The sequence below is a fragment of the Schistocerca americana genome, chromosome 2, assembly GCF_021461395.2.
Source record: "Schistocerca americana isolate TAMUIC-IGC-003095 chromosome 2, iqSchAmer2.1, whole genome shotgun sequence".
NCBI lineage: Eukaryota > Metazoa > Arthropoda > Insecta > Orthoptera > Acrididae > Schistocerca > Schistocerca americana.
The window spans coordinates 445,186,772-445,203,067 of record NC_060120.1 but is presented as its reverse complement, the minus strand read 5'-3'; the positions used below and the strand labels follow the sequence as shown (position 1 = coordinate 445,203,067).

Here is a 16,296-nt window from a genome sequence, read left to right as displayed (position 1 = left end):
CAAAATCAATTTTTCTTCTTTCTTGTTTCAAATGTGTCCATAATTAGAAACTATCAGAACAGCACATATCACAAAAATAATAAACATTAGTGATTACATTAAATTAGCTTATAAGTAAGAACTGAACTAACAAAACAAACTCTGAGATCGGTTAAGGCCAACAATATACAATAGCTAGTCCTGACTAAAGTAGGGACAGGCAAAAGCTGATAGTACTGCAGATATACATACAGTTTAAATCTATTAAATCTATCAATAGCCTTGTTGCCTGTCGATAGTGCACATCCTTTTTTCGTCAAAATATAAGGGATGATCAAAAAGTTTCCATTTCACAATGGTGCTTTTCAACAGACATGCTGTCTCATGCATATTCTTTATCCTCCAATGGATGCCTACCAGTAACTGTTGTTCAGCAGCCAAGAAAAAGATAGCATGTTGGTCATATTTGGAGCCATTTGTAATAAAATCATCATAGTTCATGTTTCTGCATTTACCTCACATGTGCCAAAGAGACACGAATGCCAGACTAATCTCTTGTCGACATGTTAGTAGTTATATGCCTGTATTGGAATCTTTCTATGTCATGTAGATCCTGCAGCAGCATTCGCAAACTGAAACTCCCAGTTTCATTACATGGCAGTTGGGTTATGTGTAATTTCATTTAAGTGATAGGGAGGTCAAGACCTGCCCCCCTCCCCATCACACCCCACCCTTTGCCACACTTTGGTTGTGTCCTTGGTATAAGAAACACCACTCATGACTTATATTTGTGTCCTCATTTGAAATAGAAATGACATTGCCATCATGTCTTCTTTTGCTCAGCATGTGCATTATGACAGTTAAATTCTGTGTTGCTCATGTTCAGTATTGATTTTGGAAGTCAGATAACAGTTCATCTAGTAGTGCATCTTCAAATATATTCTTATAGTCATTTTTCAATACATATATTCTTTAATAACATTTGTTCCTAGCAATAAAAGTCAGCTTCATTTGAACTGTAATTGACAAGACAGAAAAATAATTTCTATGTATATTTTGCCTTATTGCCTAAGGCTTAGAGTATACTTCCATATTTTAGTGCAAAAGTTTTAAATAAGGTCTCATCTGACATAAAGCATAAAATTGAGAACCTTTATAAATTCAACAGAAAATTAATACCTTACGTTATTGACTGCTTCTTCTGCAAATTATTTGATTATCTAGATTCGAGGATTGATTATGTGCCTGACAAGTAGCAGTTTTTATTATAAGCAGGTTTGTATTCTTAGGGCATAAATGCAGCTGTTGTTCTATAATAAGTATAAACAAAGTGACATAAATATTAAGCAAAAAATAGGGATAAAAATGAGCTATTTAATATAATTCAGGATGCAGTGGCTGATTTCTTTTTCAAAGTAATGACACTACTGTCACTTTTAGCTAGATTAACAGGTTCATCACTGCATCACCCATACAGGTGATGGGGAAGCTTCCATGTGTGCCCTGTGAGCCACATATGGGTGATGCTCTTCTTGTTCAAGTTAATAGGATCTGCAGTTGGATTTTTCAAAGGAATTTAATGGAATAAACACTGAAGTACATATAACTGTAGGATATCCAACATAAACATACAAACATTATACACATAATACTATACATGTTATTCATTTATACTTAGGATAACGTATTACTTTACACTAGGTTACCTGTTGTTTGTTAAAACATGCTAAATGCACTTGAGGTTATTTTGGACAATTTGAACAATAGGTCATAGTTCTCCACAATAAATTACAAAAATAAAGCAAGCTACATTTTAACAGTCATGATTACATACAATTGTTGACAATAACAGGATGTTCCTAAGACAAATACATATTTTTAATGTGTCCCCAAAATTGCCCTTTGAGCATATACTTTGTATGCCCCTTTCACCAAACTATACTGATGCACTACCTACTGAAATTTGTCCTTCTTCAAGGGTTTGGTGAGTAGATCAGCCAAGATCTCTTCTATACATAAACAGTCTACCTCAATATTCCTTCACTATCTGTGATTCCTTATAAAATGGTTCTTTGTATTGATGTGTTTGGTTCTTCAAGGGTTTGGTGAGTATATCAGCCAAGATCTCTTCTATACATTAACAGTCTACCTCAATATTCCTTTACTATCTGTGATCCCTTATAAAATGGTGCTTTGTATTGATGTGTTTGGTTCTGGCACTATTGACATCATTTTTGGCTAAGTTTATAGTTCTCAAGTTGACACAGAAAGTCTTGGTGGGTTCTACACAGATATTATGCTCTGTTTCACTTACTAGAGTCCTGAACCACAATGATTCTTGATTTATGTCGATGAAGCCCTGTATGCAGCTTCTACAGTGCTCAAGGCTTTGGGTTTATGACTTTTACAGGACCAAGACATAGGTCCTTCCATTAATCCAAAAAACATACAGGAATAGAATGTCTGTTCTCTAACTTACTTCCCCATTCTGCATCAGTATAGCTCCAAGTTTTATATTTCCCTTTTCGTAATATCATAATTTATAGTCTGTGGTTCCCTTTAGATATCAAAATACCCCTTTAATGACTTTGCAATGTTCCTCTCTTGGGCTTTTGCACAACCTGCTTACAACATTCATGGGAAAAGAGATATCAGGCCTTGAAATTTGTAACAAATACAAAAGGCTCCACATCTGCTTCATTTCACATTAAGATGTCCCCTGGTTCTATCGGTGTAGAAACTGGTTTACAGTCACTCATTTCAAACTTTTTCAAAACTTTCTCTGTGCATAATGATTGATTTATGTATAACTCTCCTGCATTCTTATTTTTAACAGTCATCATAGCCAAGAGCCACTTTATCTCTTCCATGTCATGCATGTTAAACTTGTTTTGGAGTTATCTGTTGAAATGCTTCACCTACTTCTCATCTTCAGTTGCAATGAAAAAATCATTCACCCATATAGCAATTACTGTGGCCTCTTCTTTACTTCTTTTATAATGGATACCACCAGGATCTGTCTTGCAGTGTTTCATATCCATCTTTATAAAGTTAAAAAAAGAGTGAATAAACACAAAGATGGAAGTTAAAAGTTTTGTAAATATGTTCACTCTGTTTCAATCGATAAATGGGAAGTAGTTCTTTTTTTCAAAAATTGATAAATGCAAAAAAGTAAATTTTTGAGGCAACACATTTTTGTAAATATCATACCAAATTACTAATTAAATAAATGAGATAATTTGACATTGAAACAGCTTTTTAGGCACAATTCCAGTCGTGGGTTTGACTTGTTTGTTTCTGAATAGAGGGCCAAAGTTTCTAAGTTTTTTTTTTCAAAAGACAATAAATGCAAAGATGGAAGATAAATGTTTTATTAATGCACATATTAAAATTGATTTTTACCTTTAACATTGATTTGCAAAGAAAGCTACATTATTGCTTAATTTGCAGTTTACATTTACATAAATGTTTGATAAGTAGAAGTGCAAAACAGCAACAGATACTGCTGAAACACAACACAAAATACTGGCAACAGCAATATTAAACTATAAATCTATTAGTCACTTTCAACAATGTTCTTATAAAACTCTTCTGCTCCTTATGGTACATTAAAATTCCTCACAAGTTTTTGGACATACTTTTTCTTTTCCTTACTGGCCTTTTCCTTCTTTTCCAAGGTGGCTGCTTTCCTCATTTCCTGGCTGCAGTTTCTTAGTTTCTATACCTCAACATCTTCAGGACTTCCATTGTAAATGTCTGATACTGACAACAATACCTTCTTCTTAGACTCTCCATAAGTCATCACTTTTGGACATCTTGGATCATAACTCTTTCAGAGCAATGGTTTTTTTCTTTACTTCCCTATCCTTATTTAGAAAATTGATAATGCCATCTTGTTCTAGCACTTCATAGTATTCAGTCAGTGAAGGAATATCATATTTTTTTCAGTATTGTTTATCCACTCCACTGAACACTGTCAGGATTATAGCTGTGACCATGAATAGGGAAATAATAGACTACCTTGTCAAATTTTCTACTTTCTTCCATGAAGGCCATTACTGTGCACATCATTATTGTATTTTTATTTATTTATTTATTTATTTTGGTGCAAGAGTCAGAAAAAGAATAAATTTTAGTTGGACCATTATCTGGGTGGGATGCCCCAAGTTTTCTGACAAAATCCTTTAGAGCAGAGGCCACTTGGTTGCATCCTTTCAGTCCATCTGTTTCAAGACAAGTATAAAATGTAACCCTTTTCTTTGCCCATGCTCAAGAATTAATCATAATGCATAAATTGCATAGTCAAACCTGTCTTGAACAGAATAATTCACCCACAGAGATCTCTGGTATTGGCTGATCCAGTTTTATATCAAAATTTGCCATATTGGATTTTCCTCCTTCATTATTGCACAAACCTTTTATGCTCAACATTTGTGCACCCTGTAGTTTGTTATCAATTGATTTTTTCCCCAAATCTTGTTCACTTCAAGAATCTGTCTTTGGACATCACTAACGTTGGTTGAAATGTTGCAGCACATATAAGTACTGTCTGGCCATTGTTTTCCTTGTGCTGTACTTTAATGAAACAATATTCTACTTTTTGCTTATTTCTTGATGTTCCTCCTCCCTAACAAAGCTAGGTCAAATTGAACAGTAATCAGAAGTTAATTATGTTGTGTAAACCACTAATTTCATTCCACTGTTGGTTCTGCTAGCTTTTATGTTCTATTGTGTTTGCAGAAAGCTCTCTCATGTTATCATTAAAAATGATGTCCTAAATTGTTATTCTCCTTCAGACCTCCCAGAACCCATGCACAGTGCATTTATTAATTTTTCTTAACTGTCTAAGAGCAAATATCGAGTTTAACAAAAACTCGTATGTTTCAGAACTTTATACCAACAGTAAATATTGGCTGTACCAAACCATTTCAACATGTCATGCATGACAACAACTTGATGTGTACCCACAAAAATCTAAATTTTGAACAAATGAGCATTTATCAAATAAAAAAAAAAAAAAAAAATGCTCTTCGAATACTTTTCTTCAACTGCCAAATCTTCTCTTTTCCTATATGTGTTTTTCTGGCTTCTTCTGGTGGGCTCACGTATCTTTTTTCACCTAATTTCCCATCTAAGTAAGCTGTCTTCACATCGATTTGGTGAAAAAGTAAATCTTCTTTTACTGCTAGGGCTAAAAGGTATGTAAGTGATTCATATTTTAGCACTGGTGAAGACATACCTCTGTAGTCTATCCCATGTTTTTGTGAACTTCCCTTGACTACAAGTCATGCCCTGTATTTTATTGCTGTTTTCTCAGGAATTTTTTTGTTAAACATCCATTATTCATTTAATGGTTTATTTCTTACTGGTATCTCAACCAATTCAACAGTTTCATTTTGATGAAATTACTCCAGTTCTCTTTCCATAGCTTTTATTGATTGTTGAGAATGAACACCAGTCATAGCACCTACAACTGTTGAAGTTCATCATTAAAATAATAGGCTATGTATATTTCATTACCAGAGTACACTTTAGGTTTAGGTACATGAGAGGGACATCTTAAAGAGTTGATTAAATCTGTGTGCCAAACCGAGACTCAAACTCGGGACCATTGCCTTTCATGGGCAAGTGCTCAATTTGCAGAAGAGCTTCTGTGAGGTTTGGAAGGTAGAAGATGAGGCACTGATGGAATTGAAGCTGTGAGGACAGGTTGTGAGTCATGCTTGGGTACCTCAGTCGGTAGAGCACTTGCCCACGAAAGGCAAAGGTTGCGAGTTCGAGTCTTGGTCCAGCACACAGTTTTAATCTGTCAGGAAGTTTCATATCAGCGCACTCTCTGCTGCAGAGTGATAATGTCGTTCTGGAAACATCCCCCAGGCTGTGGCTAAGCCATGACTCAGCAATAGCCTTTCTTCCAGGAGTGATAGATCTGCAGGTTCGTAGAAGAGTTTCTGTGAAGTCTGGAAGGTAGTAGACGAGGTTCTGTCGGAACTGAAGCTGTGAGGATGGGTCGTGAGTTGTACTTGGGTAGCTCAGTCGGTAGAGCACTTGCCTGCGAAAGGCAAAGGTCCCGAGTTCGAGTCTCGGTCCGGCACACAGTTTTAATCTGCCAGGAAATTTCATATCAGCGTACACTCCACTACAGAGTGAAAATCTCATTCTGATCTTAAATAGTTTCTTCCTCTTCTTCATATTCTAGAAGTTCATCTTCATAGAATTTATGTATGCATCCCTTACGACCTTCCTCTTCTTTTAATTAATTTTAATAATTCTCAAGGAATCCGACATCTCTATGGCCAGCAACTTCTTATTGGTAGCATTTATTATTCATTAACCTTTGAGTCTTCCACATTATATATATATATATATATATATATATATATATATATATATATATATATATATATATATATATATATATATATATATGGTTATAATAGAGGGAAACATTCCACGTAGGAAAAATATATCTAAAAACAAAGATGATGTGACTTACCAAATGAAAGTGCTGGCAGGTCGACAGACACACAAACAAACACAAACATACACACAAAATTCAAGCTTTCGCAACAAACTGTTGCCTCATCAGGAAAGAGGGAAGGAGAGGGAAAGACGAAAGGATGTGGGTTTTAAGGGAGAGGGTAAGGAGTCATTTCAATCCCGGGAGTGGAAAGACTTACCTTAGGGGGAAAAAAGGACGAGTATACACTCGCACACACACACATATCCATCCACACATATACAGACACAAGCAGACATATTTAAAGACCAAATATATATGTCTGCTTGTGTCTGTATATGTGTGGATGGATATGTGTGTGTGTGCGAGTGTATACCCGTCCTTTTTTCCCCCTAAGGTAAGTCTTTCCGCTCCCGGGATTGGAATGACTCCTTACCCTCTCCCTTAAAACCCACATCCTTTCGTCTTTCCCTCTCCTTCCCTCTTTCCTGATGAGGCAACAGTTTGTTGTGAAAGCTAGAATTTTGTGTGTATGTATGTGTTTGTTTGTGTTTCTATCGACCTGCCAGCACTTTCGTATGGTAAGTCACATCATCTTTGTTTTTTTAATATATATATATATATATATATATATATATATATATATATATATATATATATATATATATATGTGTGTGTGTGTGTGTGTGTGTGTGTGTGTGTGTGTATTCCTTACGCTTTGTGTTGTATTTTAATCTCAATTGTATTAGGTCCTGTACCACAGCCTCACACTCAAAAGCTTTTAAGTTTCGTAGATTTGGTTTGTTCCCTATCCCCACTTTGTAGGGGTTTTTATTTTTTACTCTCTGGTGGGTGAAGCCTTTCATTTGTCATCACACCTTGCTGTTTTCTTATATTCCACACCTCCTGTTTAATGTCTGATCATATGAAACAAACACCTGTGTACAGTGTATGTTCCGTGACTTGCTCTGTACTTAACATTATTCTGTCGTGATCATCTTTCCTTGTATAGCACAAGGACTGTGAAATGTTGTTTGCCTAAGCACCATGTAACACTTGAGGCTGTTGACCCAACTTCTGCCCAAAAAACATTTAGGTAATCCAGAATCAGTTAACAAACTTCTTTCCTTTTCAACAATATTCCTTTGTTCTCTATGCAACTTCATTCTGAGATGGGCTGTGTCTGACAGTGGTTTGATGTCTAATTTCTACTTCCTTAAAATATTTCATGAATTTGTGGTTAGTATTCTCTGTCCCATCAGATCTGATGATTTTAATCTTGTTTCACATTTCTCTTTCTACCATATTGTGGAAATTGTGAAAACTATAACCCACCTGATCTTTATAACTTAAAAAGTATACTTAGTTATACTTGAACAGTTGTCTATAAAGGTAAGAAAATGATGACTTCATCAGTCTCACACTCCGTTCGGTCTACAAACATCCATATGCATGAACTGCTAGATCACCTTGGTTCTTCTTTTATTAGGCTTAGAGGGCAACATAGTCAATGTAGTCTTTTTCCACTGTATACCTATTTCACAGGGTTCCTTGCATTTACTGCCATCTTCCATTCCTGTTGCCATATCCTTAATATTGTCATCCCTTTTCTGTGTAGGTTTTCAAGCTTTCTGTGCCATAAGAAACCTTTTGTTGAGTACACAGAATGGTGAACATCTTCAAATACACCTTTAGTAATATCTAACTTGATAATTTGCCTCTCATTTGCACCACAGCTGTAATTTTTTCGTATTGATTAATTACTTTTGCTCCATTTCTAGCAAATATTACTCTGTTTCCTTCTTGATTGAGTATTTCACTTGCACATAAAAAGTTAGATGTGACATCTTTTGCATAGTAAACTTCATGTACTATAATACTTTCTGGTTCTTCATTTACAATAACATTAAAATCAGCTTTCCCTGGTAACTTGGAACCATCCACTGTAGATATACGTCATAAAGAGTTGTTTTATTTCTAATAATCTGTACTGATGGTACCAAATTTAATATCCATTCTGGCTGTCTGTTACCCATTTTTCCAAAAGAGTAATAAATGGAGACTGCCTTACATAGATTATCAGTTCTCCTGTCTAGACTATTTGTGTCATACCTTTTTCCCTTTGTACTGACTTACCTGGGGTGTGTGTGACCCATCTCCTGACACTTGTAACACTTGACTGGTTTCTTCTTGGGAAGTTCTATAGCTCTTTTCCTCTGTGAAGTATGGCAGTCTGATGTACTTTCCACATACTGCAGGATCTTCACTTTTATGCTGTCTCCTGTAACAGTACGCCTGAGCTGTCTAACCCCATAATCATGGGTGCACATTTTCTAGGTAGTCCTGATAGCAGTAGTTGACATTCTCATCCCAGTTCTTGCGCTTTTCCAGTTGAGTGGTTATAAGTTCGCAGAGTATTCCTACTTTTCTTGTAAGGTTTTCATCTTCAAATGCACTCTGTAACTTGTCCCAAACTACTTTTGCCATCACAGATTTCTGTATGTATACGTAGTTCACTGTATCAGTCAATAATCTCAACTTCGACTTTGCTCTTAAGACCTTATTCATGTAGATTTGCTCAGTGGACTTCCATTTACCATTCACTACATCCCAGAAATCATCCAAATCTAAGTATGGTTGTACAGCAAACTTCCATGTAGTATAGTTCTTGCAACCTACAAGGTGCTCTATTTGCGATATTTGTGCCATGTTCATTTTTCACAATTATCCTTATTGGTAATATGCACAGTATTAAATTATGCAAACTCCTAAACAACTGAGCTTGCCACTTCAGTTTTCACTGCGTGCTTTCTTATTGATGACTATTCCAAAGACATTTCTTTTCTATATGTTACATCAGAATACTTATTCTGAATGAATTCACTAGTGTTTGGGGCCACAACCTGTTAGAACTAGTGCAGTGAAAAAGTAATTATGAACACTAAACAGTAAGAATTAGGCTAGTTATATTTTACCATTCATGACTACATAGAATAGCTCAAAACTGTACATGTAGTACACTTTAATACACGCATACACACACACACACACACACACACACACACACACACACACACACACACACACACACACACACGCACATGCGTGCATGAAATGTATTGTTCATATATCCCCAGAAGCTCTTTCAAGCACAGCACAAAGAACACCCTCTTAGCTTACAATAATTACATATTACACAAATCTCTCTAGAAGCTGTGTCTGTATCAAACAAAATATCAAATCTAATTACTCTGTCATAACTTGTTTCCTTATTTGAAACCTCTTGCATCTTGGGCATATTCTTTTCTTGGTCTAACTATATCTCTTTATCGGTGTCTTCATGGTTGCATAATTTTTTAACATTTAGCACTCACACTTTATACAGTGGCAGCCTTAATGCATCCTTTTCAAATGTGTGACTCCATATCACTGAAATCTGAGCTCCTGAATCAAATAGAAGCATCAGTTTGCTTCCACAATATACTGCATCCAACATCTATGTGAAGTTTGTTTCTTCTTAGCAGTTCTCACATATGTCAGCAAACTTTCTATCTTTGAAACATGTCACTGATATGTTTAAAAAAAAAAGGTAACAGACATTTCTGTATATACTTTTCTAAAATTAAAGAGAAAAGCTATAATGAAACTCTTGCTTTTTAATTAATTTATTTATTTATTTATTTGATTAGCCATCCGTAGACATTTTGCAATGTACTAAAAAGTAAGTTCTGTCAAGTGAATATCAATCAAAATCTCTACAATAAGCATTTCATAAAGAATTTGCTGTGCTTCAATGACATTACATATGAAAAATTATCTGAATGATCAGTGTCTTATATAACTATGTTTTCCATTCATAGGTAGATCAACCTCCACCTGAGGGATGTCGGGCAAGTCACAGTTACTGTGGTTTGCGTGATAGAATGTATCCTGACAAAAAGCCAATGGGATTTCCATTTGACCGTATGCCTCGTAGTGGTGTGAATACTCTTCAGGAATTCCTAACGCCTAATATGGGAGTTTTGGATGTGATGATAAGACATTATGGAAAAACAGCAATTTCACTGCCACTGACACGAGATGATTGGGAAAAATTTGTGGGTGGTAGCCAGTACAGAGTATGAGACATTATCAGTTCTATTTGTGATGTGCCTGACACATAGCATTGGTATAAATTTGATTATCTTGAAAAAATCACAGTGTGTATAATAAAAAGCTAACTGCCATTTTCAAGTCTTTAATAAACAATGTTTAATTTGTAATCTTCTGGATGAGAGAAAAAAGATTTCAGTTAAAATATGTTTCACATTTCACTTAACAGATTTGCATATATTAACATCAAGAAATGTGCTATGTAACTTTTCACAATTTTTTCAATTTCTAAGTACTGTAGTGGGCCGGGCTGCACTGATTACTACAGCAGGCTGAAAGAGTAGTTCTTCTAGTGGTCAGGATGGCAGTGGTGTTCCCAACTGTGGATTGCAGGCTCAGTGTTTTGGCATAGGCTATTGCAGTCCTTTGCAGGTGAATGTAGCTGTAGCAAGATAGACAGCATGCATCTAAATGCTAACAAGTTACTACAGTTACAGGCGAAAATAAGCATTCGACGCCATGGCCCACTGTCAACCCAAGGTATCCATACTCCACGGGCATGGTCTGTCTTGACAGCCCAGTAGTGGTGTTACAAGGCTGAGGACAACAGAAGCAGCTACCCCAATACTGCCAAGTGGCTTTGCATGGTTGACATACTTCAACAGTGCCACATCATATGTGGTGTGGCTACATCCTGCACAGCTGAACAAGTGTTGAGTACTGGCAGATGCCCAGTGTTTTGGTGTCTGAAGGAGCTTCGGTTCAATTCTTGCCTCATCCAGTGGTGGTCTGCTCCAGAAAGAACTTTGGCTGCCACACAGCAGAAGCCAACACATAGTGGATGCTGATTGGAAGCCTAGCTGTGGTGACATCGCAACCTGCTGGACGACCCACTTTTGTACAAAACAAGGCAGGTCTTGTTGTTGATGTCACATAAGCAGCTTGCCAGGTGCCATCAAAATGTCTCAGAGTGGTCTCGGTCGTGTAGCTGCTGGGCATGACGTAAGCGCTGAGCTTGTGAGTGTCAGTAAGTGTCTGGATTTCTGCATCGGATCCTAGCTTGTACCTGCACTGCTATACTCCTCCCTTCCTGGAGTAATTCAGCCCTCTGAATTCTTGTGTGGCTAAAATCTGGTTGCAACAAATGAGCTGGTCCTGCAGCTCATATTTTATATAACACTAGCCTGGAGAAGGTTCTAAGTTAGCTGCTGCATATCTGTACTCTTTGTTCCAATATTTATATTTGCACTATTTTCACTGTTCTGCCGTCTTGGCTTCAGACACTTGGACACAATTACAAACGACAAATCTCTCTATAGTTTATATGGTTCTAGTCACTGGCTGGTTCCGTAAATTATGCGAATGTTCTGTAACGCAGACATTGGTATATCTAATATACGTTACTGCACTTGTCTGCAATGGTTACTCTAGTCCACGCAAGTCGTGTTTCATTCAATTTTTCAGGACCCACCCACTGCATCCTGCAAAATTTTCTACACCATCTCACTAAATTGCTAAGTGGCGCTAGTCCACGGGGTTGTAGAAGTCTGGAAAGCATCCTAGAACATTGCAGAACTATATATCCACTCTTTCTCATGTGTTATACTATTTGAGTCGTGCTTAATCTAAAAAATGTGCCACTTATCCTAACACAGTTAACATAGTAGCAAAATAATCAAATGTTGCAATACATAACATCAATGCTTGCCTGCCACACTAAATTAAAAATGTGAAGTTTCTGCTACACACATCACAACATTACACATTCCCTGTAATTAGGCTTTTCATTTAGAAGTTTATTTCACCTACTAACTAATCACTTACTTTAACAACAGCAAAATGTTTCCTTTATACTCCTATGCAGGCCTCTTGCATGAATGCAACATCTTATATTATTTGAATCTCAGCATTCACATGCATTTAAGCACAGACGTACCTATAAAATATGCATGCACATGTTCATAAGAAGAGCTTAACCTAAACTATTCACAAAAGCAAATATTGCAGAGGAAATAATGAGAGTGGTTAATGGCCATTTGTTGTGTTGGCATTACTTCATAATAAAATGTGAATCACTTTATTAATAAATCTAAACAATCTGTAAAGTTATTTAGGCCAGGAAGGTGAGATATAATTGTTACACCCCACTCCTGGCACCAATTCTAAAAGAGTACGTGGTTTGGGGATGTGGAGGGAAACTTCTGACACCAATGTTATTGTATAAATTGGCAGGGAAGGGGGAAGAAGGTTGTTAAATATGCCTCGTGGCGGAAGAGTGCAGGAGGTCGAGCGGTCAGGATTAGAGAGTGGGCATCCAGGGCTGCCGTTAAATGACAAAATAGGAAATTAAGTACAAGAAAGAGGATATATTTCAATATACGGAGTACAAAGGGCGCGCCTAGGGTCGGAAGTTAGCAGGTTTAGGCCAGTCTAGGAAGTTGAGCAATTAATTAAAATGGGCATCGGGAGGGGAAGCGGTTCATGTTAACTTACATTGATGGCCGGTTGTGAAAAGCAGAGCCAGAGGCTCTGCCTTCCACAAAGAAGTCTGTTGTTAAGTCTGGATTCCAAGAGTGAGAGGTAACTCCGCCCGCAGACCACTCCAGCGTGCACACACGTGATCGGGGTCCCACGCACGCTATTGGGTAAAACCAATGGCGTGAATTCGCTAGCAGTTTCAGCAGAGGGCTCACGGCGTCTCCTGTCAGCAGATTTAACAGGACAGAACCGCCTCGGCTTTGAAAGACAAGCGTCGCATAGACACGGTGTGAATTATCCTGGGAGCAAACTTGTAAAGATTCCACTGGGCCTTTGAAATAAGTTTTTTTTAAATGTTGACTCTCATAACAATTTTTTCCGTAGATTTGGATAAGTTTTGTTTGTTTTGTGGTCATAAGGCCACACAACTTTTAATTATCAAACAAATCATCTGACTAGCTAACTAACTAACAAAACATCTTACTTACTAATGAGTGGACTCATTAACTAATAGAGTAAACAAAGTAAAAGACTAACTGAAGAAAAGACTAACCCACTCGCTAACTAAAAATGAACGTATTCCAGTTTAAGATTTGGTGGTCCAGAAAAGGAACGACTGGTTTCGTTTCTTTGTTGATTATTTGCAAATACTCGCAAGTAAATGAATTATGGGGTGCTTGTTTCTAGTGAGTCCCCTCGCCTCTCACTTTCGGCCTGCTTGTTGTCCGGTAATCCCTTGCATCTCACCGTTTTATGAAATCAAATGTTCAAAGTGATGACCTCCAACTTAGATGCAGTTATTGACTCGTGCTATAAATCCCTGCACACATCTTGATAACATGATATAAGAACGTAGGCTTCTGCAGCCAGTGTCATAGTTATTAAAATTCTTCTGGGTATTATGCCGCGTCATTGTTAAAAACTAAGAATAATAATAAACTAACACCGACGTTTCGGCCGAATTGGAGCGGCGTTCCTCAGGGCACGACTGGTTTTGCATGGGAATAGGTGCTTCCATTTATTACAGACTATCGATGTCTGATGTCACTGTTGTAAACTTTTAACTGGCCCTCTAATACGATTGGTTAGTCATGATGTAAGGGAAGATGGAAGGAAAGAGGCTATTCGTGGATGTCCATGTCGTCAACGATTGGTAGCTGTCCGCCGATCAGCGTTCGGCTTCTGGTCGGCAAGTTTTCCTCCTGGTGTGCGCGGAAGTGAACTGACAATTGCTCTACAGCTGTTTGTGCAGATACGTCCGTGTCCCATGTAGCTTCTGCCCTGCGACCGCTCGCGGCCCGTTGGACTGGGATGGCCGGCAGCCAGGACGCCTGGAATGTGTAGCCATCTTCTCTGTTGATGTTGTCAGGCTGCTTAATAATTTCGATCGCCTCCCGTAGTTTGCGTTCTCGCATCCACGATTCTTTCGCCACTACTCGGGCTTCCTGGAACCTGATGGGTTGTCCACAGTCACGGTGGTGTTCCGCTGTCGCCGAGTTATTACGTTGTTGTAATCGTACATAGCGTTCGTGTTCTGCTACTCGTAAGCTGACAGGTCTCCCAGTTTCTCCTATGTAGGCAGCTCCGTACTCACATCGTAGTTCGTAAACACCTGCAGTGTTAAGATTGTTGACTACCTCCTTGGTGGAACCTATCGTTTCATGGATCCTGTGACTGCTTCGAAAAATCGGCATCTATCTCCATGCAAAACCAGTCGCGCCCTGAGGAAGGCCGTTGCAATTCGGCCGAAACGTCGGTTTTAGTTTATTATTGTTGTTAGTTTTTAGCAATGACGCGGCATAATACCCAGAAGAATTTTAATCATCTTGATAACATGTCTGGTGTAATTGCAGCGCAATCATCTCTTATTCTTTGCATCATGTTTACGCGAGTGGTAGGCCTTTCCCGATAAACGATATCTTTTAGAGAACCCCATAAGAAAAAATCTGGCGAGGTAAGGTCAGGCGATCTGGCTGGCCAATTCACAGGACCTGCCCTGCCGATACAGTGACCATGGTAAAGTCGATCTAGTACATTGCGCGCAACTAATGAATAATGCGCTGGACAACCATCATGTTGAAACCACATGTTTCGTCGAAGTTTGATCCTCAGGTCTTCAAGTAGATCTGGCAGTTCATTTTAAAGTAGGTTCCGATATTTGTTGCCATTCAAATTATCGTCGATAAAATATGGACGGATCAGTTTATTGCCAATTATACCACACCAAACTTTAACTGACCAAGGTCGCTGATGCTTGCCTTCTCGAATGCTGTGTGGGTTCTGTTCACTCCAGTAATGCATGTTATGGCGATTAACTTCGTCGTAGTTAGTGAATGTTGCCTCATCGGAGAAAAGTACTCCGGCAAAAAAAGTTTTGGTTAGTTTGCATCCGCTGAAATGCCCAGTGACAAAACGTTAGACAGTTTTGGAAGTCATCCTCAAGTAGTTTCTGAAACTTGTGAAGCTTCAGGATATTCCAAACACTCCTGTGTGAAATTCCTGATTGCCTTGATATTTCTCTTGTGCTCGCATGTGAATTATGAGCCACAAAAGCTAGGACTGCCACTTGATTGTTTTCTCCACAAAGAGTAGCTGCACGGGTTCTTTTTTTCTGGTTCACACTACCTTCCGCAGTAAATTGTTTAATAACTCGAGCAAAGGAGGACCGTGATCGTACTTGGTCAGGAATACGCTGGGCATAAAGCGCGACTGCATCGTCAAAATTTCTCCCACTTTCTCCCTAAATGTACACCATCTATATTTTTCCTTCCACAGAAAGATAATTCGTAATGACATATGCCACCCATTAATCTCAAGGGAGGAAAGATAAGTGGCGTGGAGAAAGGCAGGGTTAGAATTCCCATGAGCGAGAAGCAACCCGCTCGGCCTAATTCCGCCTAGCAATACTAACTTCGCGTCAAACGCGACTGGTAGCGAGCAAAAGCTGGATAAGAGCATCGATTATCCATTAGTGCTGAGTGGGATATCGATTATCGTACATAATTCTAAAAATGTAAATGACGTAACAGCCGCGATATTCCGAAATAAAATAAAGGTGTGAACAATGTGATTTAAGTCAATAAATTTATGAATGTCGTTTTCTACGTTTTTCCACCCGAAACTAAAAGACTCAAATTAAGCAAGAACCCCAACTTCTCGACAAACAAGAGTGATTACCCCGAATCTAACAAAAAAATTTGCTTCGTGGGTCACTTAGTTTTTTAGTTAATGAGTTCACTCGTTAGTAAGTAGGATGTTTGGTTAGTTAGTTAGCTAGTCAGATGATT

At 38.0% G+C, this 16,296-nt stretch overlaps 1 protein-coding gene across 4 annotated transcripts in view; it reads left to right on the top strand.

Moving 5' to 3' along the window:
- The window catches only part of LOC124595577 (phenoloxidase 2-like), a 223,104-nt gene extending 212,447 nt beyond the window's left edge, over positions 1–10,657 (top strand). For all 4 annotated transcript variants that reach the window (XM_047134366.1, XM_047134363.1, XM_047134364.1 and 1 more), the window contains one exon: positions 10,300–10,657. In XM_047134366.1, the coding sequence (XP_046990322.1) occupies positions 10,300–10,563 (264 nt within the window). In that variant the 3' untranslated portion in view covers positions 10,564–10,657. The remainder of the gene's footprint in view (positions 1–10,299) is intronic.
- Positions 10,658–16,296: the final 5,639 nt, after the last annotated feature.